The 24,238-nt window shown below is 41.5% G+C and overlaps 1 protein-coding gene across 5 annotated transcripts in view; it reads right to left on the reverse strand.

The window, feature by feature from the left end:
- Positions 1–24,238, reverse strand: part of DOCK10 (dedicator of cytokinesis 10) — a 293,838-nt gene that overhangs the window by 68,592 nt on the left and 201,008 nt on the right. For all 5 annotated transcript variants that reach the window (XM_084847134.1, XM_084847133.1, XM_084847130.1 and 2 more), the window contains exons 15-25: positions 16,974–17,096; positions 14,370–14,449; positions 12,814–13,001; positions 11,687–11,752; positions 10,488–10,580; positions 9,314–9,437; positions 9,024–9,145; positions 6,964–7,050; positions 5,671–5,763; positions 3,164–3,282; positions 2,616–2,685 (exon numbers count right to left, since the gene is read on the reverse strand). In XM_084847134.1, coding sequence (XP_084703260.1) covers positions 2,616–2,685; positions 3,164–3,282; positions 5,671–5,763; positions 6,964–7,050; positions 9,024–9,145; positions 9,314–9,437; positions 10,488–10,580; positions 11,687–11,752; positions 12,814–13,001; positions 14,370–14,449; positions 16,974–17,096 — 1,165 coding nt within the window. The remainder of the gene's footprint in view (positions 1–2,615; positions 2,686–3,163; positions 3,283–5,670; positions 5,764–6,963; positions 7,051–9,023; positions 9,146–9,313; positions 9,438–10,487; positions 10,581–11,686; positions 11,753–12,813; positions 13,002–14,369; positions 14,450–16,973; positions 17,097–24,238) is intronic.

A 24,238-nucleotide genomic window follows, 5' to 3' on the forward strand; every position in this document is an offset into this window, starting at 1 on the left:
CTAGTGAATATGCAGGGAGCAGCAGCTCTGTGCCCATCAACTCTACCCTTGGATCTTCATGCGCTTGATGAAAAATGTATATGATATGTAGATGCTTGGATTCCTATGTGAATATCCTGATGATACATAACCCCGCCAAGGAGGGGATGGGGTGTAAGGAGACTGCATGTTATGCAGTCTACAAGCATAGGGCTCTACATATGCACTTTTATTGTACAAGTTACAGCAAACTTCCAAAGAAGTACCTCTTTCCCCACCCACTGAAGTTGGGGATGCTCTGCTTCTGATGTCACCCTTTCAGGAAGTTAGGTAATTAGGGTCTGGAGCAGGGGTGTCTTATGGCCTCTCCTACAATCAAGACTGGTTACTCACAGAAGTTTTCGGGTCCTTTACCTGAAGTTGTCAACCTCCAGGGCCCCCTCTCATGCTTTATGAACTTTATCTCAGCTTTGTAAAGCTTGGGGAAGCGCTTTACTGGCTGGGTGCATTTCCATAGTTGTACTTTACCACAGCGCCATCTAGCGGCTGTGAAATTAAATATATAGAATTTGCCAAGAACGACCCCCCCACTGAAAACAGCCCTTGCTAGCCCATGTAAAGGAGCCGATCTTAATCCCACAAAGAGTCTGGAAGCAGAAGCCCCAGTAAGGATGTGGGATTTTAGCCTCGTGTGGTGAAGCCCTTAGTGGTCACACTGAATTCATATAACTCTCTGACCTGGGAGAAATATTTGTCTACCTCTCTCTATTCTTTTCATTAGCAGGTTAAAATATTTTACATCTGTCCTGGGCTGACTTGGAACTTCCATGCAAACTGTAATCGTGAACTGTTTGCTCAGTGGTTTTTTTTTTTTAAATGATTTAGGGTGCAATCCTATGCATGTTTAGATAAGAAAAAAGTCATACTACTCCCAGCTTTCCCAGCCAGTCATGTCGGCTGGAGGATGCTAGGGATTGTAGGACTTTTTTTTCTGTCTAAACATGCATAGGATTGTGCCCTTAATGATTTATTTTGTTTTTGAGATTGTTCTACAATTCTTTCAGTACTCTAGTAGGAAAGAGTTTTATAATAACAACAGCTAGTCTCCATGGCAAGAGTGCCTATTACCAATTTTGGTTGGTATGCCAGCTGTGCTCTTTTCTGGACAGAGATAACTTGGCCACTGTGTTTCATGCACGGTGACCTCATGACTGGATTACTGTGGGGCTTCCCTTGAGATTGGTCTGGAAGCTGCAGCTGGTGTAGAACATGCTGGTGCAGGTATTAAGTGGGACCCTGGGTAATGCACACATCATGCCTGTGCTGAGGGAACAGCACTGGCTGCCTATTTGCTACTAGGATATCTTCAAGTTCTTGTTGTTAACATGTAAAGCCTTGAAGAATTCTGGACTAGGTTACCTGACGGTCCATCTCCTCCTTTATAAGTCTGCTAGACTGCTGCATTCATCAGGGGAAATTTTATGAATGGCACTGCATCCTACAGATGATCATCTGGCAGTGATCTAGAAAGGAGCATCTTCTGCTATTGCCCCTGTGCTTTGGAATGCTTTTCCCCTGACCATACATGAAGCACTATCTTTGATGTGTTTCCACAGTCTTTAGAAGACGCGCCTTTTTACTCAGGCTTTTCCTGATGACTGATGTTGGACGCTGTACCTTGTCGTCATTTATAGATTTTATTGATTTTTATCTTGTTTCTTTTATTCTGTTTTATATTGTACACTGCTTGGAGATTTTTTAAAATAATAATCAGTTTAGAAGTGTTTTTAATAATTAAGGAAAAAATAAAATGGAAACAGGATGAAAAGGGATCCCAGGAAGATGTTGGGTGGGTGCAACTAGAGATGTGAAAGCTTGAGAAAAAACCCAACTTCTCCTAAAAATTAGGGGAAACACTTGCTGGCCCCCACCTTTTCCAAAAATCCCCAGGGAGTGGAAAAACAAAACATTTTAAAATGTTTTCCAATTCCCCCCTCCCATTATTTTCTGGCTTTTTTTCCCAGGCCTTCACATCTCTGGGTGCAACCCAGTAGCCCTGTTATTCACTCAGGGGGACACGTTTGCCAAACACTTCAGTAGCTTTTTTGTGCCAGCTCAAGGGGCACTTATGCTGGTAATACATCCAGGGATGTGCTTTTAAAGGAACTCGATGCCGATTTCCTTAATATTCCCCACAAGTTCAATGATACGATTTGAGTGAGAACTGAATGGAGGAGACGGAACAAGCAGTGCCAATTCACAAAAATGTGCAAAGAGTCATGCTGGAAGATTAAAAATATTTCACATACCATAAACAGGTACAAAAGTGCTGTAATTTAGACAACAGAAAGTTTTTCTTGAGAAAAAAGCTAAGAAAATAATACAGCACAATCATTTTCAAAGCACACAGAAAAGCTGCCAAAGAAGGGTACCCTGCTTATTGAAATTTGCCATTGAAGTTCAATTCACTGTTTGCAGCATGTTAACCCTTACAAGAGAATCAACTCATAAATCACCATAGTTAGCTAACAGGGGAAGTTAACAGATCTATTTCTCAAAGGTCATGAAAGGTGCCAAACATGGGATAAGCATGCAAAGTAACAGAGATGATCAAAAACTGAGTTAAATACTCTTACCGTTACATATGACTGGATACAATGGTCTAATTGTTCTTCTTGGAACTTGGCAACGATGTCAGTAAGTACCCTGTAAAGTATAATTACTGAGTGACCATGCAATATGATGAAGCAAGATATGTGCCTGCCATGTTTCTCTTTGGACATTCAGCACTGAACACAACTAACATATATTTGTGCAATCCTATAGACATCTGCTCAAAAGTAAGTCCCATTGATTTAAATTGGATTGAAAGCTTCATCAAAATATTCTGAAGACAAAATAAATATATAAGCTAGAGGTGTGTTCTGTGAAAGTGCATTCAAAAAACAGCCATGGTTTTGTGCTTATCCTTTCCCCTACATGTGAGCCCTTTTCATCATGCAAACAGGAAAGCCCCCCACTTGCCCGCCCAGCATGTGAACACATTTGAAAACAAGTATTTGTTTTTAATATTAAAGATGGCATGGCCAGTCTTGGTGTTAGTATCTAGAGCTTGACTGAAACAAGTAATTGTACTACAAGCCAAACATGAAATTAATACAATAGAAAACAAAGCAACAGATACCTAGTAATGGCAGTTGTAACTTCATCCTCCTTATTCTGTACAAGAACCCAGAAGAGCTGGTTCAGAATCACAGGAAGAAAATTCACGATTACATGGATCTTCTCAATTTTAAGCAAATTCTGAGTATAAAACAAAATACAAAAAGGCACACGTAAAAGAAGTTGATTCTTGACTGTTTCATGACATATGAACAGGAACACAATTTCATTTATGTCAATGGAGTTATACTTCACTGTAAAAACAGTTTTACACATGTTACCTGTAGTACATACATACATACATATATAAAAAAAGAAATAGGGATATGAAGACAGAACCAGAGTTGTGTAGTGGTTACAGTGTTGAACATGGACAAGAGAGATCTGAATTTGAATTCACACTCATCCATGAAGCTCACTGGGTGCCCTTGACCTGATCACACTTTCTCAACCTAACTAGCTTTTGATTTCTAGTTCTGAAATATTTGAGTTTAGGCTAGTGCTGCAATTCCTGATGATGTCAGACTTGGTCATGGTGACACATGGCTTAGTTACAGCTAGACTGGAATATTACAATGCATTCTACATGGTGCTACCTTTGAAGAGTCTTCAGAAATGGCAGTTAGTCCAGAATGCAGCAGCAAGAATGCTGGTGCTGGTGGTGGTACACTTATAGGATCATATTACACCTGTCCTACAAGGTGAACAATTTGCTTCTGGGCATAAGTCAAAGTATTGGTGATGACCTTTAAAGCTATAAATGGCCTAGGTCCAAGATACCTGAGGGACTGGCTTCTTCCACACCAGTCTGCCCATGCCCAAAGATCTCACATCTTTCTGGATGTCTCAGCTATGGTGGAGGTGCAGCTGATGGGGACAAGTGAAAGGGCCTTCTCTGTGGCTAATCCTAAATTCTATAACTCATGGCCCTGGGAGGCTCAGTTGGTCCCCTGTCTTATGGTGTTTCACAATATGGCAAAAACTTTCCTGTTTAGGCAGCTATTTGTTTCATCAGGTAGATAATTCTTTCTTGGATGCCTCTGTTTTATCTGCTGCATTTGTCCCTGTTTTTATTACATTATAATTTTGTTTGGAAGTTTATTGTATTTTATGGTTAGTTTTAATTGTTGTTAGCTACTCTGAATGGTGTGCAAGCAGCAGAAGGGTGGGATTTACATACATGTGTGTATGTGTGTATATATTTCCATCCATGGTCAGCCAACAGTGAGAGAGTTGTTTTGATGATAAAATGTCACTAGTGCCACTATTCTGAGCTTCTTGGAGGAAATGATATAAATGGGAGAAAGAAAGAAAAAAGTTTATATAAATACAGTGTTTCTCTAAGAGCTTCACCCTGTGCTGTTTTATTAACTTTAAGGAACAGTTAGAAAAGCCTCATTTCCCCAACTGCCAGCAATATGTTGAAGACTGAGCTATGGAAAATTTACCACAAAGGGAAGGGTTTGGTTAATTACCACATTTCCTCATCCTGCCACTTACCCCATGTCCAGCAGCTGTTTGAATGAGGAAAACCCGAAGCAAATGACATAATGGTTCAGATTTAGGTCTAAATTTTGTTCTTACAGGCTGAACATTTTGCAGATGCTCTTGAATTAAAACATATAAGGGAGATCGCGGATCACATATTGCCATATACACATTCACCTCATGATAAAACTGACATCAGAAATAGTAGTGGTGGCCAAGAAAAAAGTTAGTTTTATAGTTTAATACCTATGGAAATAAGGCTATTATTGCTTAGAATAGCAGTAAACCTAGACACAATGGCCTAGGACAGAGGGATGGCCCAATGGTCTTCTACTGCCTATGCAGCCAAGTAATGGGAAGGACTTTCTGGATTAAGTAACAAAGACAAAAGCTGCGCAATTTGGATCCATAGCTATTTTCTTGAATGGTCCTGATTATACTAGTAAATAGCCACTTGCCTGGTTACCAGTGGTGGATAAAAATTAGCTCCAAGGGCAGTGTCCTGTGGGGCCACACCACCTCTGCTGGTTCTGTTGTGTTTGCAGGAGTGACCACTTGCACAATGGGGAAACACCCATTTCTAGATTGAGACAGGTCAGTGGAGCTCCCTTCTGCAAGCTTTGTTGTTTCCATTTCAGAAACAAGCACTTCCACTCATCTGAGGTTATTTTTAGAGCTGCAAAAGCCCCATTGTGCAAGCAATTGTTCCCGCTGGTGCATGGGCTCAATAGGATACTACCCTTTGTGACCAGGCAGGAAGCTTTTTTCAGCTGGGAGAGAGCTGGATCATGGCATGAATGGTAAACACAGGTATGTATGAGTTAGTACATTTATGAGCTCGTAGTGCTAGGGCTAAAAATTTTTTATGGGCTAGCGGTCTTACTTTCAAGCTGCTATGGAGGTATTTATCAATGTGTCATTCATTATTATGGATCTGTATCTTTTAAACTGAAAAAGAGTTTTTTAGAAGGTAAATGTGAAGTACAGTGCTACTTAGTCATCAGTGCTGCCATTAGCTTGTAGATTGTGCCATTAATTTACCTTACAGGAGATGATAAAGTTTGAGGTAGGTGGTTGGGAGAGATCCCTGTTCCTTTTTTGGCACTGCTGGAAAAATCTATTCAGATATGGATCCTAAAAACAGCAAATATAAGCAAAAGCACTTAGCATAACATCAGCACTACTAGCTTGCATTCTTAATGAATAAATGGCAGGGTAATGTTAAATTGAACAATGTTTGATTGGATAGTATAATGTTATATCATACAAGAGGGAAGAAATCCTACAGCCCCTAGACAGAGTCTGAGGGAACATAGGATACTTCGTTTCTGGATCTGAGGCCAGAGACAGCACTTCGAACTCGGACCCAGGAGTCTGAGCTCCCTACCTCCTCCCTGCCCCCTCACAGCTGGCACTGAGAGAAGTGTGCTGCCTCCCTCTACGAGCTCACAAAGGAGAGCTCAGAGAGGAGGGAAAGGGGGTGGTCCTGTGGGTGAGGAGGAGACCAGGGCGGCTGGCTTACGAAGAATCCTTTGGCCAGGCCAGCCTCCTTCCCTCCTGCTCCACAGAGCCCCAGCTAGACTGGCAAAATCACCTGTCTAGTGAAAATGCAGGGTGAGAGGAGTGTGGAGGTGACAACCACCTGCCCTGCATAGGATACACATTAGCCACCGGGTTCACCAGAGGCTGATGGGCATCCCCACATGGCCATGCCCTAAATTAGGCAATGAAAAATCAGCCTAATCGATGCCAGTCATTTCAGGATCACTCCTTAAAATAGGGTTTTCATGCTTGATTCCATCTTGAACATATTTGTGGCAGCACCGCTGGATTCCTTGATAACTTCCAAGAAGATCAGATTACATTTTTCTGCATTTTTAGTAATCTGATCTTCATGTTTATTAAAAAAAAATAGTAATTTTTGCACACTGTCCTCTTTCTGGAAAAGACAGTATTTAGTCCTTTTTCTTAGCTATTCACTTTTGCTTTTGACAATCTTTATATCACTCTAAATTGTGGTCGAAGGCTTGAATCTTGGAGACTAGAGTTCATGCTTACGCAAAGATTCGTTGTATAACTTTGGGCAAGTGACTATTGACACCCATTTATATTAAATAACCTATTTGTAGATATTATTTTCAATATCATATCTGTGAAATGATAATTATGGTGACCTATATTGGAACTCTTTTTCTCCCCCCCTCCCTCCTCCCTCCCTCTCTTTACACACACACACACACACTGTTATGCATATTAACTAAACATTCTACATATAGTACTTGCATTTGTCCCACACAGTGCCTTTTCTTGAGATAAAATAAAAAAGATGCTTACCTGAGTATAAACTGTCGATACAACAAACGAAGACACTTTGAAGAGTGGCTTCCCTCCGTCTACCCACTTAATGTCACTTCCACTGTGCTGTAAACAACACAAACCCCCCACAAAAATTCCTACTGAATGCCTTAATTTGCAACACAAAGAAAGTATGAACATGCCATTTTTGTGGCTTGCGATATTATGCTAGGTTTTAGGACACACTGGTATATTAGCACCTCCATAGCGCCCATATTTGTAGGTGGGGTGAATTTTGAGGCTGAGGGGCACAAAACTCATTGGTACTTCTCCTGGCTCCTCACTGCTGCTAGCCATCATTTTATTTCTGTCCTAAAATGCCCCAGGATGATGCTAAACCATGGCAAAGTATCATTCCAAGGAGCATAATGGGGAAAATGCCAGCCACCATTAAATAGCCAAACCTTCAGCCTTTCAAAAGTTCAGAGCAGCATCAGTGCAGACAAGAACCTCAGCCTTTGTGTGCTTTGTTGCAGCAAGCATGGAAACCACTTCCCTGCAGTGAGGTTCAGTGCGGCCGTTGTATGTGTGCAGATGCTGGAACTATGTGGACAAGGTCAATCACATAAGTCCTTCCCATCCTGTCTAGAACCTGAGCATGGTTATGAATAATATTCAGTCAAATTCCTCTTGTCATTAGAAATGTAAAGTTCTATGAATAGATAGGAGCAAAGGCACTTCTGATATCATGATCTGCTGCATATGTGCCTGCTTTATAGATTATCCAGAATCAAAGAATGATGTATCTAATTGCAAATGTCTAGAACAGACGTACTTGTCCAGTATGGGATAATCTTCGTAAACTGCCCAGAGAGCTTTGGCTATGGGGCAGTATAGAAATGTAATTATAATGATGATGATGATGATGATGATAATAACAATAATAGAGATGCACAGAATTACAATGCTTGATATTGAGGACTGGTTCCGACCGAACCTCACTGTGTCAGCTCTACGCATGCAGCAAAGAAGAAAGTCTTTCAAGTAATCCAAACGGCATGAAAACTGGACCTTGTAAAGCAATGCAATCTGGGAGACAGTCTTCTCCCATATCCTCCCTCCCTCCCTCCCTCCCTCCCTCCCTCCCTCCCTCCCTCCCTCCCTCCACGTTCTGAGGGCGAGTGCTTGTTGACCATGGTCTACTGAGATTCATTTGGCCATGGTGTGGAGGAAGACCTTCTCAACTGTGGCACCCATCAAGTGGAATTATCTCCCTATTGAGATCAGGCGGGCTCCTAGTGTGGAGTGCTTCTGCTGACAACAGCTACCCCTGATTATTGTAATGAGATGTTATTGTTTTTTATCATTGTTTTTCTGACCTGGTTCACACAACATGACAAGCCAGAGCATGGGCTGAATGTGGGTTGTCATTGAACTGTGGGCTGTTGTGTTGTGTTAACTACAAACAACCCACAGTTCACATCCCAACAACTAACCATGGGTTCTCTTCATGGGTTGTTTGTTGTTAACAAACCATAATTTGTTAGCGCAGCTGGGTTCACAAAACACAACAACCCATGATTCAACAACAAGCCACAGTTCAATGACAATCAACACTCAACCCATCCTTAACCCATACTCTGGCTTGTTGTGTTGTGTGAAAGCAGCCATTGCCTTAACGATTGGTTTTACTGTACTTTATCATTATTTTATCTTGTTAACCACTTTTGGATTCATTATTTTTAAAAAATGAATAGCGGTATATAAATTCTCTCAAATAAATACATAAATACACAAGTATGCTACCCACAAGATCTGTCCACCATAGAAAAGGGATGGACAGGTTGTGGTTGTGGTGATTCTAGGTGGTGATTCACACATGTATAACATTTTAGATATGAGGCAGTGTGTGAATCACCACCTAGATTCAGTAAGCCTGAGTTCACTCCCATACCCAACCACTGCAGAAAGTGAACCCGCCTTTAGCCTTCATGTCGTTAAGGCAGTATGAGCAACAAATAATATTGTATATATACTGTGAAGATTTTAAATTGTAACATTCTAGAATGCTTTGAAAACAAACTAATACTACACGATACCTTTCCAGTTGCAGGATCCTGAAGGCTTATATAACCGGGAGGCAGACTGGTTGCCACTGGTATGTTATGTTCTTGAGACACTAGCTGGTCATCTTTCAATAAAGGTAGCCAAGCATATCCCACTGCACCAAAAAGCAGATATTAGCCCTGGGACTTTGGGGTTTATTTAAATCCAGTGAAGCAACAATGACCAGAAAACAAATCTTGTCCTAAATGTTTGACCTAAAATTATAATCAGAATATATATAGGAAATATGCAAATGATTTGAACTAAAATCAAGTATAGGTACCTGATGTTTCCAGGGCCTCTTTCTTTTTGGCATTAGCTTTTGCGTTTATGTCACAGGTGACATGATAAAATGAAAACAGAATGTGGTGTTTCTTATGCAGCTGAGTAGGAAGCTCAATTTTGACCTGAAATATAAAGTGTAACATCCATCTTTAGTTTAAATGGATTCAAGGAAAAACAAGAGAGGGACAGTAAGTCCTGATCCTGATCTTAACCCTGCTGTTCTAGTTTCAATGTGTACTGGAGCTCTGATGTGCACACACAGCACTGTGCAACATGCTATGCATGCAGTGGTGGCGCGAATTCAAAACTCTGCCCCATTACCTATGTCAATTACTTTGTGATAGAAATGCAGCTGCGCATGAACTTATGAATGGCTCAGTACATGTGACGAAGAAGAAGAAGATTTCTACATGATCTGACCAATTGTTGACCAAGTCATTTTCAAGCATGGGTGCGCATATATACCGACCACATGGCAACTGAAAAGGTGATATTTCACAATGATATTAACATTATGGTTTTTAAATGTATTCTAAGAAAGCCAGTGTGGTGTAGTGGCGAGAGTGTTGAACTGGGAGTCGGGAGATCTGGTTTCTAGTCCCCACTCAGCCATGGAAGCTCACTGGGTGACTTTGGGCCAGTCACAGACTCTCAGCCCATCCCACCCCACTGGGTTGAGGATAAAATGGAGGAGGAGGATTATGTACGCCGCCTTGGGTTCCTTATGGAGAAAAAAAGGCGGGATAGAAATGTAATAAATAAATAAATAAAATAAGAGAGCAATCTTATGGCCCCTAGACCTTGGAGCCCAGAAACTGCGCTCCCTTCCCAGCCAGCACAGTTCTGGCTACATCTCCACACTCGGAAATGGAGCATAGAGATGGGAAAAGGGGGCATTCCCAGGCCATAGGGCATTTTCTTTGGCCTCCCCAGCCTCCTTCCCTTCCCCTCCAAAGCACTGCTGCTAGATGGGAAAATTGCCCATCTAGCAGAAATGCAGGGTGGCTGGAGAGCAGAGGCGAAGATTGCCTCCAAACTCTAGCTGCCCTGCATTGGATACTCGGCATTCTCTAAGTTTGGAGGCTGCCAACTATCTTCATAGGATGGCACCTTAATTAAATATAGTCTTTACAGCAGTTATACGCATCCAATCATAGAAAGAAAAGACTGACCTCATCGTAGAAATCAGGGTTCTGCGAATGATGTAGCACAGCTGTATATGCTGCAGTTGTAAACAGTGGTCCACCAGGCTTCCCATAGATACACTGTTTAAAGAGACCGTGCTTTACGTTTGGATTGTATTATCGACAACTGATTTTCTGGTCATAGCTTAGAAGGCTTTATCAACCTGAGTTCTCATAGTATATACACAAAACCCCTATCAGAACAAAGTTGGGAAGTTGAAGTGGACTGTAGATGATAGGAGAGGACACAAGGGCCAGAGTCCAAAGAACTGTGAAACTAGTTCCACAAGTACAAGGGATGGTTTCTCAAACAGGCATCCCACATGTTACATGGCAAACTACTTTTGAAATGAAGGGAAGATTCAAAAGCAATTTGGGGCATGCCACGAGGGCCAGACATTCAAAGAACCTAAATTAGCTCTTTGGATTCCAGGCCCTGATTACAATGAAGGGTGCATTCACACAGGGAAAAGCAGCCTAACACAGTAAGCAGAGGGAAAGTTGTATTCACTGGTCTCCCCCCTGCATTAGCTCATATTCTTACAAAGGGACACTGATATGGATCTACTCTAAATCATCCAGAGTGCCCCCTTTTATCACATTGGGCATTGGCTTTTTTTAAAAATCTTTTTAGAGCATTTCTACACCAGGCTAAAATCCCGCAACTTTACCAGGGCCTTCTGCCTCTGTTTTAAATGCAGGATCATGATGGGCTCCCTTGACATGTGCTTCCCTTCCCCCGTTTCCCTCCTTATCTGTGTGTTCTATGTTTCACTATACAGCCGCTAGAAGGTGCTGTGGCCTAGCTCCTCTTCTTGCACAATGTCCTCTTTCACAAGGAAACTCAGCGCACTGTAATTTGATAGCTCATTATATCCAATCTTTTTAAAAACGGGATAAAGGGCATTTAGTGCAGCAGACACCCTGGAGGTTGATGACGTCATGTAAAGGACCTGCAAACTTAATCGCAGGATAAAAGCCCCATGTAGCATAAAAGCCCTTAGTAGCAGCACTGCAGAACTGGAATTTCCAGCAATTCCTATTGATAACCGTTATTAAAAAGGACCATTATAGAAATATAAAAGAATGTATTAGACTATTTACATTTTTAAAAGGTCTAGATTAGAATAGCTGCAGTCTCTTTTGACACACCACACTGCAAATAGGATCCATCTTTCCCATCTCACCTTCACTGGCTTGGCATCTTCTTCATCTGAACTTTTAAATTCAATACACACTGTGATATTCCGTGCCTGTAATGTAAAGATGCAAATGGAAGTCATTAGCTCATAAAATTACATGCAAATTAAAAATGTGTGAAATATATAGGCTTTGTTCCAAATTGGCACTATGCTGTCAAGTTGAGAGCAAATCCCAGCAGCATTATGAAGCCAGGGAAGAATTTGGAAATATTTAACCTCATGTCAGCTGGATTATGTGAACAATACAGAAAACAGACTGTCCAGCTTCTGGACTTGTCTTGGTTATAATTCACTTTCAGTATATGTTAGTATGCAAAATGACCTTTTAAGGTTAATTGCAAAGATTAAAGGTGGTTTCACACTCCTGCATACTTAAATCCTGGTTTTGCATCACTGCATACTTAAATCTGATTGATTTCAGCAAGAAATTTCCTGGATGTGCCCTTGCTTTGAAGCAGGTCCTACTGATTTCAATGGAACATATTTTAATGAAAGCATGTTAAGAGTCAGTCCTGATTCCATTACATTGTAGCTGCTTCCCTGTTGCCATTAGTTACCACTTAAGAAGATGACAGAACCTTAACTTTAAGATAATTTGAAATAAATATAATTTGTAAATTGAGCAAAAAAGTGAAGGAAAAAAAAGAGGCATAACCGACCCGAAAACTGTGCTATGCCAGTCCAAATGCAGCCAATAAAATCAACAGGACTTATTTTAACATCAATGCCTATACATGACTGAGGTTCCAAGACAGATAGGGTTCAGATGTATACTGCATACATAACAAACCAATTCATCTGAACTTGTGAATGGGCTGGTTATTAGGAGCACAGTAAAACTTCAATGAGCAGTGAAGCAATCATTCCACCACTTCAACACACTCAGATCCCTTGTGTGAGTCCAAGAAGTAATTGAAAGCATCACAACAATCCATGATCTTTCCTAGGGACTGAAAGCGAGTGCATCCTCAAATCATGGGAATCAATACCTTGTTTGCAATTCTAAATTTAATTGCTGGGGAGTAAATCCCACTGAACTCAGTGGGACTTACTTCTGAGTAAGCATGCTGAGGATTGCTCTGTCAAACCTCTTGCCCTGCTCATGGTCATACCTTGTTGAAGCATTTTTGGTTATCATATTTCAGATGTTTGGGATAGATATATATTTGGTTTTTATATACTCTGTAAGTCTGGGAGTACTTTGTAGATTCTTGGACAAATTCTTCCACTTCTACTGTTGGTTTATGCTCCTTGATATCATTAAATGGCTTGATTGGAATAAAAGATGATGTTACACAATCTTGAGAAAGAAAAAAGAAAGGGGAATAAAACCCTTAAGTGTTAAAGTTATACTATTTTAATTTATAGGCTGTAATCTAGAAAGCCCAGTGAAGACACTAGAGCTTCATATATCATCCCCACACCAACAACAACCATAGCATTATTTCAATTAATGATCAATCAATCAAATGAAGACTTCCTGGCTCAAAACTCACACTCTTAAGGCGGTATACAATTGGTGTCCCTTTGTTAACAAAAAACATCTGTCAGGGGAATGCAGAGGGGGGTGATGTTCAGCAATCCCGCTGCTTGCAGACCCCTGAGCCATCTCCCACATTGTTCCAAATGGTCTCCCAGCCCTCAGACAACAGTTCATTTTCCAGAGAGCAAAGCATAGCTGTACAGCACATATGAGGAACTTGTAGTTTTCAGGTTGCATGCAACCTCCAAAGGCCTCCCATGCTGTTGTCCCCCTCCCCAATTCTCAAGCACACTGCTGCCACCACCACAATTTTGCTGGGGAGAAGGGCATACGGGGATATCTCTTGTCACATAACCTCTTCCCTAGCACAACTGCACTCCCAACACTCTGTTGGGAGCACAGCAGAAAGGGGAAGAGTGTCACTCCTATATGTCTTACCCCCCGAAAGTCTATATGGAGTCTTCCCCTCCCTCAGGCAGAGGGAGGGGAGTGTGTGTGTGTACACACTCCCCTCCTTCTGCCTGTGTGTGTGTGTGTGCGCACACATGTGGGGAAGAATACATGTGTGACTGTGTGTGTGTGTGTGTCTCTGCATACAGATACAACCCCCAACTCACTGTCCATCACTGCATGCAGCTCTCAAGAGCAAAAACGTTGCCTGCTCCTTCTGCACAGTCACAACAAAGCAGTACATAAACATGCACAATCCACCAAAGGCTGCCTCTCAAACTCCATGTTGCTGGCAAAGAACGGCATATGAATGGCATGTGTTTCCCCTGCATGTTTTTGGGTTTCATGTGAAGACGGGGCTTATGAATGGTATCAGAAGAAGTAACATCTCTTTCCATTGCACAAGGTCTGCAAGTTTATGGGGAAGACATGCAAGTTATTCATGCTTCCTCTTTTGCCAGTTCTATGGAAGGTGTGAAGAGATCCACTGTTCGTCCCCTTCTATGGACTTTTATTGACTACATGTGCGCTGGAACATGGCTTCAGATGCCAGCCTGCTGATACTACAAAATCTACCAACTCCTGCACAAACTCCACTGCTATGTGTAGCAACCAGAGAACTAAATAGAAGCACGTCATTAAAAAAGTGACACTCATTTTTTTCTTAACTGCATTGTGTCATAATAATGCTTAGTCATTATAGCACTTCTTAGCAATTATAAAATGGAATCATACTTGGGTGCTCCAAAGGTACACAGTCAACTGTGATTTCTAAACTGCCAGGGATGGTCGGAATTTTATTAATCTTCTCTGCTCTGCAAACACAGAAAGGAAAATATTTTAGTTGACACTGACAGAATAAGCAACAACTGTAATGTACAGCCATACAATAAAGTAAAATGTAATTAGTGATGGGCAGAGTAATCCTATGGTCCCTGGAACAATGTCCCAGGGACTATAGGATATAGCAGATCCCCTCTTCTGAGGCTTTAGACACTGCTACAACTTTGGGAGGGGAATCTGAGATCAGATCCTTTCTGCTCCTGCTCACAGCCGCCGCAAAAAGCACCATAGTGTCTGCTCTTTCAAGATCGTAACAGTGATATTGGAAGAGCTCGGGGAGAGGGAAAAGAGGTCAAGAAGGTGGATGGGGAGTGGGAAGGAGGGGAAGGAGCAGGAGAGGCCAGGATCCACAGGATTCTAAAGCCTATCTATTGCCTGTCAGGCCCAGAACAAAGTAGGTGATGTAGTTGAGAGATTCATCTAACTGAAATGGTAAAGACAATTTTATTTATTTAGTTAGTTATTTAACATATTTCTTGGATGCCTTTCAGGACAGAAGCCCTCCCAAACAATACATTATAGCAATAAAATACGTAAAAACAGTTAAAATATTAAAAGTGATAAAAAGAATAAAAGCAACTATAAAAGCCAACTATGAAACCAGCAACAATGTTAACAGCAGCACCAGCAACAATAGCAGTCACATCATGAGAAGGCTGAGGGAAAAAAATATGTTGTGTCCTTCTTCCCCCTGCCCAGACTGGCTCCTGCTCACAGGATACAGGATAGACAGAGGGCTCAGATCTTGGAACCCTCTGTCTATTGAATGGCAATCCCTTAAGACTGCAATCTTGAGGTACGAAAGAAGGGATAAAGCAAGCTGCTGCCAAACTACAGCAAAATAACATTCTCTTAGTCAAATTGAAGTGAGGTAAAAAAAACCCTTTTACATAACCTTATTTCTGCTATGTTTCAACAAAAGGTATTGTAATAATAGCAGGAATAACTCTGGGCAATATTTTCTGCAGTGCCTCTGAGAGGGTTCAGCCTCAGCAGATATCAATGATAGGATGAGGAGAGAAGTGTAAGTGACTGCCTGGTGACATGATTCATAGTACTTTTCCAGCTGCACTGGCTGCCAGTCCATTTCCGGGCCCAATTCAAAGTGCTGATGTTAACATTCAAAGCCCTAAACAGCTTGGGGCCAGGTTATCTGAAGGATCGCCTCCTCCCATTTGTGCCTTCCCAGACCTTAAGATCATCCTCAGAGGCCTTCCTCCGTGAGCTCCTGCCAAAGGAAGTAAGGCAGGTGGCTACTAGGAGAAGGGCCTTTTCTGCTGTGGCACCCCGGCTGTGGAATGAGCTCCCTAGTGAGGTTCACCTGGCACCTACATTGTATTCTTTCCAGCACCAGGTGAAGACCTTTTTATTTTCCTAGGCATTTTGGCATTTTAGCTCTTTAGACTTTTAGCTTTGCTGTTTTAAATCTGTTTTTTAAATCCCTGCACTGCTGCTAGGTTTTATTCCAGTTTTATTGTTTACTGTGGTTTTAATGTTTTATATATTTTGTATTGTGTGCTCTTTGGTTTTAATTTTTTGAACCACCCAGAGAGCTTTGGCTATTGGGCGGTATAGCAATGAAATAAGTAAGTAAGTAAGTAAATGATTCTCTATCCAAAAGAACCTCAATGGCAATTTTGGAAAGCATTACTAAGGCTAGGATTGTCAACCCTATATAACATGCCTCAATGAGAATCACCTTCGCTTCTGAAAAAGCAAAGTATGCCACGGTAAATACAACAGCTCAGCCTCTAGATTCTCCCGCCCGATCTCATCTGATCTCGGAAGCTAAGCAGGGTCAGCCCTGGATAGTACTTGGATGGGAGATTGCCTGGGAATCAGGCTTCCTGCATTGAGAAGGGGGTTGGACTTGATGTTCTTGTAGGCCCCTTCCAACCCTATAATTCTATGATTCCTTGGCCAAGGAGAAACCGTGCTGAGGACCTGTGTTTTTGCCAGGGAGCTGTACGCAGCCCTAATCTGTTGTATTACCAAAACCTGGGTGGAGCCTGAAAGAGCCATCAAGGTTCAAAAACACACACAACCCTTGCTTCATGCACTTCTTATAACTCTATGAACAAGCACACAGATAGGGGAGATCTCTGAAGGCTCTTCATGAAAGTTAGCAGTTATTGGATAAAAGTAACTCTGAATGCAGAAGTTAACAGTTAACAGCAACTGATTAAGCTATCCTCCACAAAATTAATCGATACATACTGAATTCTCACAATTTTTCCTTGCTTCAACGGAAATTAATTCCATGCAGCACTGCAATCAAGTGGAAATAAAGTTTGTTACTGTATCAAACACCTCTCCAGTTTTCCTGGAGAGCTTTGCTGGAAGCCCAGTTTGGCAGATAAGAGACTAATGTGAAAACCATTCCATGTAATATGGTTATTTTGGCACTAATTTCTTTTGTGAAAACAAAGCCATTAATGCAAAGTAGTTAGTACAATATGCTATAGTCCCGAACACGCTCATGCAAGCATTCCTTACCTTCTATATTCTGTTACTAGTTTCATTAAATCATCTGTTGAAATTTTGCTACTTTCTTGCCTGAACAAAGGTGAAAACCGGGAATCTCTGTCAATATTTCCCTGATTGTCCTTAAAAACTGGCCTATAATGAAGGGGAAACAATATATTAGATGAAAATCAATCAATTACTAATCAACTTCCTAGTACAATTGTTCTCAAAGCCACACAAGACAATTTTCCATAGGAAATCATATGTTCCATCGCCACTGGGTGTTTACTTTCAGCTACCTTTTATTAGTTTCATCATTTTTGAAAAATCCATCATCTTGAAATTAAATGTGACTTAACCCACAGTTAATCCATGGGTTGTTGTTGGGTTAACCAGTAAACAATCCAGTTTCCAGGTTTGGATATAAAGATCCAACCCAGGAATTAGATGTCCCTTGGGCTGTTTAGGAAAGCAGAAGCGACGAGTGCACGGAAGGCAGTGGGCTTGCTCACGGCGACACAGCCATGACTAACTATGAGTTAAACAAGTTAGCCATTATGTGCAAACCAGATCACTGGGCAATCAAACATCACATGTTATAGGATTCAGAAGAACACTTGCTTCTTAATGGAAACTGAAATTACAGGGCAATACAGAACTGGCTCTTATCTACCACATGAGCCTGCTCAAACCTTAGTGGTCATAATAGGGGCGCCTTCCTGTCGGTCCACCCCCATCAGAAGTCAAGTGGTTGGTGACTGGAGAGAGGGAGTTTCTCTGTCATGGTATCTTCAATTTGGAATGCTTTTCAGAGAAGTTCTCCAGAGAAACGTACCAGGTACCAAAATTGCCTTCAGTTAGATTTATGCCTTCAGTTAGATTTTATTATCTCATTATAGCCTGCTGCTTTTGCAATTGTATTATTTTATATATTGGGTTTTTATTGCATTTGTTTGTATTTTTTCTATGTATATGCTGGGAGCCTTGTACTTGTACAGTGATTCTTAATGTCAGGATTGATTGTGAGTGTATGGAGATAGTTAGCAGTTCAGACTCAGAATGGGAACAGCCAGAACCAGGGGAAACATCTTCCCCAGCGAGTTCAGATATGGATAGGTGTGCTTCTCAGGATACTAATACACAGATGGCTGGGCCTGAAGCCCCCCCTTTCCCTCCTCCATGAGAACCGAGGAGGAGGAGGAGAGTGTGGGGTGTGACCTGAGGAATGCTAGACTGTGGCGCAGAGCGAAGAGGGAAAAGTTAGAGGCAGAGCTCAGATGTTCGACCTGGTTGGCTATGCGTGAGGGTCTATATAGAGGAGCATCACTGGAAGGGAGGGGCATCCCTCCTTAAGTTATTCTAGCCAGCAAGTTCTTGTTTCAAACTGCTGGCAACGTTGTAGCTCCCATTTGGATCCCCTGTAGCCGTTCATAAATGCATGAAGCAGCTCCTTTGTAGCCTGAGTGTCTTCGAGAATTTGCATCTATAATGAACCCGACTGATAGTGACTTAAAGGCTTGAGACTGAAGCCTCTCTTCTTGTGTGTGTGCATGAGGAAGGAGGGGGCCAAGGGAACGTGACACTTGACCTTTTCCCACTTTTCTCTTTTTATATTCAACTGTAAAAACTTGAACAAAACAGCAAAAATGATTATCTCATCAGGAGCTTACTTGAAGGTACCCTCATCCAACAACCCTAAAAAAAAAAATAGACAAATGTGTTTTGTGGTAATTTTACTACCCCAAAACATTTTCCAATGTATCCTTGGGTTGCTGTACAACCTCAAATGTGTCTCTGGTGTCAGAAAAAGTGCATTTTAAACTCAAAACATTAGAGAAGTGTCATAAACTGTAAAGATAAAACTCTGGGCAAAACTTGATTATAACTAAAAACTAACATTTTTAGTTGTGTGGGGTGTTTTTGTAACTCCATAATAAATCTGTCTCTGGTGAGGTAAATGTTCCCCAATGAGATCCCATGGTTTTACACACACATCCACTTTCCTCTCCTCCTACCGAATGTTTGTGAGTTCACTTTTACTTAACAATAGTTTAGTATTTTGCCCAAATTCTAAACTGTGTTAGTGTTAACACTCATTTGTTGAAGCAAGCCAACTTCATAAACTAAAGTTTGAAGTTGGCTGGTTTCAAAGAAACCATAGTTAACATTAACCACAGTTGGTCAGTCCAGATGACATGACAAGGGGTGGTTAAGCAAAAATGGGCAACAGGTGAGTGAATGGGGATACACAAACCCAAGACTGATGTGATCTCATTCACAGCCTGCTAAAGTAAACTATAGTTTAGCATGACACCTGGAAATGCCCATTGTGAGAAAAAATATATAGATAGGAAACTTGCCTCTTGAAAGTGAGTTGCTACTTAGTGAATTTCTAAGTTGGGATGTGACTCTTTCTTTTTTAGTTTTGAGCTCTTCCTTATAAGATATAAGGGTCAGATTGTCCACCAGTGCAAATTGGGGAAACGGTTGGATGGGCAGATATACCTCAACCATAAAGGACACATTAATATTGCACTATTCTGAAGACTAGGTTCTAAAACTATTTGTAGGAGAATAAAAGAATGGAAGGAAAAGGATATATGGAAAATACTTTGTGGGGAAATCGGTCTTCCAAGTACAAATCATATTTGCAAACTCTGGCAGCTGTGGAAGGAATATGAGAATGGGAGACTGACTTGTCACATTGTAATTCTAACGCATGCTGTAATTATTCTCTCTTGGGAAAACATACAGGGCAATAGCCCAAAGGCTAGGACAAATAAGTATCTTTTGTGATATAAAAGGACAGTTTCAGCTGCAAGCCTGAGAAATGGTTAAATCTGGGGTGATTCAGGAATATGTGAAAATTATGCTATGGCTGTCTATGTCTGCTTTAATTTACAGTAGTTTAAAAAAAACATATAAAATGGGAGTAGTGCTAATGCCAGAAATTAAAGAAATGGAAAGCATATGCACAGTCCAAGATTTCTGCTTTTTACTATAATCAGGCCACATTTTGTGCAGGATGTTGTGTGCATGTATGTAGTGGAAATATCTATTTATAGACTAGGGCAAATTCCACTTTGTTATCCTGAATCCAGGATAAATCTATGAACTACAGGAAATATACATTAAATATATGAGTGAGGAATTGATTCAACAGTGCTGAACTTATCTTGTGTCCTGATTCAGAGGCTATATTTGCAGCCATCCAGTGGACCAGTCCATAGAATCTTCAAAGTAATCTGCATTTTAAAATTATATGTATGTATGTATGTATGTATAATGAATTGCATCATGAAGGGTAACTCAAGTAACTCAAGTTCTAGTAACTCAAGCCATCACTATCACCAACATTGTCATTTCCTCCACATTAACCTAACCTGAAAGGGGCCAAGTTAGAGGAGAATGAAGATGTAGTTGCTACTCAATTTACATGGTAGAAGTAGGGATGTTGCAGGAGTCTGAGAAGGGAGTGGAGTCTGACAGACTCCCGCACTGCTTAGCCTCCCAGACCCTGTTCACTGAGCCATCGCCACTTACATACCCACTTGCTGAGCACCTGTGTGGTCCATGAGTGCCTGGCAGCTGACCCCTTAGTGAGCCACCATTTTTGTAAAAATGTCAGCTTGGGTTTTCTGGATATGTAATGTAATGTAAATGGTGGCCATAAAGGGGCCATTTATACAACATCACAGGCATGAATGGTACATTTACGCCTGTAATGTTGCATAAATGGCCCCTTTACGGCTGCCATTTGTGTAACATTACATATCCGGAACACTGAGGATGGGCAGCCCTGCAGCACTTGCCAAGCACAGCAAGCAGGGGCGGGTGGGCAGCTGTGGCTCTGCGAGCACCCAGCGAAACTGGAGGTGAGTCCGTCCATCCCTAGGTGAATCCATTCCCTTCAATTTTGGAATCTTTTCCAGGAAAGACCTGGGCATGCTATGGCTGGCAGATTGTAGTCTAGTTCTCAAAGACAGCACAGGAGGTGAAAAACCTGGTTTTTAATTGTAGTGTGTTTGCCCTGTTCAGACACTTAAAAGAATGCACAAGGGAACAAACTGTGTAGGGCTGCATGAGCTGTCTCCACTCCAATGTCCCCATGCTTGCCAGCCCCGTCTCCTCCACTTCCAGTGTTTACGTGTTACATGCGAAGGTCTGAAGAGAGCTCGTCAGTATGTTGGAACCATGTGTAATTAGGGTTCCTAATCACAGAGAGGCTTCTAAGTGCATCATCTGAACATGCTTAGAATCCCCCTTCAGACCTTCCTGCTCAACTCAGGGAGGTCAGGGACAGAGCAGTGTTCATGGGGACATGTGGCCTGTGGGTTACACAGCCCTGCTCTACACAGTTTGTGCCCTCATGCATACCTCTGAATGTCTGAATAGGGTGATAGAAAACTAGACATTAAGGAGCAGGGTTCAAGCCCAGTCTTCCCTGTTCTATACAAGTTTTCAGTGTGGAAGGAATCATTTTGTCCTGAAAAGTATTCAAACTTGTGAGTCTCGTTCTGCAGTTGGAAGTAGTACAGACAGAAATCCAGGTGGTATTTGTGTGATATCAGCCCCACTGTGCTTGCTTGCCCACATTTATGGTCTATGGATGGTTAATTTCAGTAACTTTAGCACTGCCATGTAAAAGCAGGATACTATTATGTATAATTGTGCTGCACTTTGAAAGAGTCTCAGTGTTGCCCTGTAGTTTTCTGTATTTACTGTATTTCAAGCTATTTGAAGGGCTAGATTAATTGCTAAATTATGGCTTTTAAAAATTGCATTGCCAACATAAATGGCAGCACTTGCAATGCAAGTTTAAGAACAAAAGAAGAGCCCTGATGGATCAGATCAAGGGTCCATCTAGTCCAGCATTCTGTTCACACAGTGGCCAATCAGCTGTTGACCATGAACCCACAAGCAGGACATGAGCGCAACAACACCCTCCTACCCATGTTTCCCAGCAACTGGTGTACATAGGCCTACTGCCTCTGGTACTGGTGGTAGCACATAGCCATCAAGACTAGTAGCCACTGATAGCTTTCCTCCAAGTATTTGTCTAACCCCCTTTTAAAGCCATCCAAATTGGTGGTCATCACTACATCCTGTGGTAGTAAATTCCATATAACTATCTGCTGTGTGAAGAAGTATTTCCTTTTATCTGTCCTGAATCTCCCACCAATAGCTTTATGGGATGACCCTGGGTTCTAGTACGTTGAAAGGGGGAGAAAAATGTCTCCCTATCCACATTCTCCACACCATGAATAATTTTGTAGACCTCTATCATGTCTCCCCTTACCCTCCTTTTTTCCCAAGCTAAACAATCCCAGCTGTGGTAACCTTCTCTCATATGGGAGATGCTCCAGTCCCTTGACCATTTTAGTTGCACTTTTCTGCACTTTTTCAGCTCTACAATATCTTTTTTTTAGATGTGGTGACTAAAACTGTACACAGTATTCCAAGTGTGACTGCACTTTGTATAGGGGCACTATGATATTGGCAGTTTTATTCTTAATTCCTTTTCTAATTATGCCTAACATGGAGTTTGCCTTTTTTTTACAGCAGCCACACACTGGGCTGACATCTTCACTGAGCTGTCCACCACAACCCCAAGATCTCTTTCCTGGTCAGTCACCACTAGCTCAGATCCCAGCAGGCTATACTTGAAGCTGGGATTTTTTTCCCCAATGTGCATCACTTTCGCTTGCTTACATTGAACCACATTTGCCATTTAGATACCCATTCTCCCAGTTTGGAGAGATCCTTTTGGAGCTCTTCACAATCCATTTTTACTTTAACCACCCTAAATGATTTGGTGTCATCTGCAAACTTGGCCACTTCACTGCTCACTACTACTTCCAGGTCATTTATGAACAGGTTGAAAAGCATTGGTCCTAATACAAATCCCTGTGGGACCCCACTATTTACTTCCCTCCATTGGGAGAATTTACCATTTATTCCTACTCTCTGCTTTCTGCTCTTTAACCAGTTACTGATCCATAAGAGGACCTGTCTGCTAAATTTGCTCAGGAGTCTTTGGTGAGGGACTTTGTCAAAAGCCTTTTGGAAGTCCTTGTAAACAATGTCTACTGGATCACCCCCTGCCTACATGTTTACTGACACTCTCAAAGAACTCTAAAAGGTTAGTGAGATGGACTTACCTTTGCAGAAGCCCTGTTGATCCTTTTTCAATGGGGCTTGTCCTTTTATATGCTTACTAATTTTATCTTTAATAATGCCTTCAACCAATTTTCCCAGAGCAGACATTAAGTTAACCGGCCAGTAATTTCCCAGATCTCCCCTGGATCCCTTTCTGAAAATTGGTGTTACATTGGCCATCTTCTAGTCCTCTGGTATAGAGGCTGATCTTAGGGACATGTTGCATATTTTGGTTAGAAGATCAGCAATTTCATATTTGAGTTGAGAACTCTAGGATGGATACCATCTGGGCCCGGTGATTTATTTATTGTCAATTTATCAATAAGGTTGAGAACTTCATCTTTTGTCACCACTATTTGCCTCAGTTCCTCAGACTCCCTACCTGAAAACATCAGTTCAGGCACAGGTATCTGTCTATATCTTCTGCAGTGAAGATGGATGAAAAGAATTCATTCAGCTTCTCTGCAATTTCCTTGTCCTCCTTCATTACTCCTTTAACTCCACTGTCATCCAGTGGTCCAATTGCGTCCCTAGCTGGTTTTCTGCTTCTGATATATTTAACGAACTCTTTATTGTTGTCCTTGATGTTGTTAGCGATGTGCTCTTCAAAATGCTTATTGTCTGCTTGTATTGCCTTTGTATAAGCTTGTGCTCCCTTTTGTTTTCCTCATTTGGGCAAGACTTCCATTTTGTGAAGGAAGCTCTCTTTTTTCTAATAGCTCCCCTAACACCGCTCATTAAACATATCGGCAACCTCTTGGATTTGGTGCTACCTTCCCTAACCTGTGGTATACATTTCAGCTGGGCTTTAATTATTGTGGTTTTGAGTAATCTCCAAGCATTTTAAAGGGATTTAATCCTCTTGACTCCCCCTTTTAACTTCCTTTTCACTAGTTCCCTCATTTTAGAGAAGTTTCCTCTTTTGAAGTCAAATGTGACTGTGTTGGACTTCCTGGGCAATTTTCCACTTAAATATATATAAAATATGAGAACTCAGTGGTCACTGTTCCCAATTGATTCAACAACATTTACATCTTGTGCTAGATCCTGGGCGACACCATTTAGGATTAAATCCAAGGTCGCCTCCCCTCTGGTCAGTTCCATGACCAACTGTTCTATGGCACAATCATTTAGGG

The sequence above is a fragment of the Heloderma suspectum genome, chromosome 3 (genome assembly GCF_057233095.1).
Source record: "Heloderma suspectum isolate Gila_16-S chromosome 3, 16-S_ref, whole genome shotgun sequence".
Lineage (NCBI taxonomy): Eukaryota > Metazoa > Chordata > Lepidosauria > Squamata > Helodermatidae > Heloderma > Heloderma suspectum.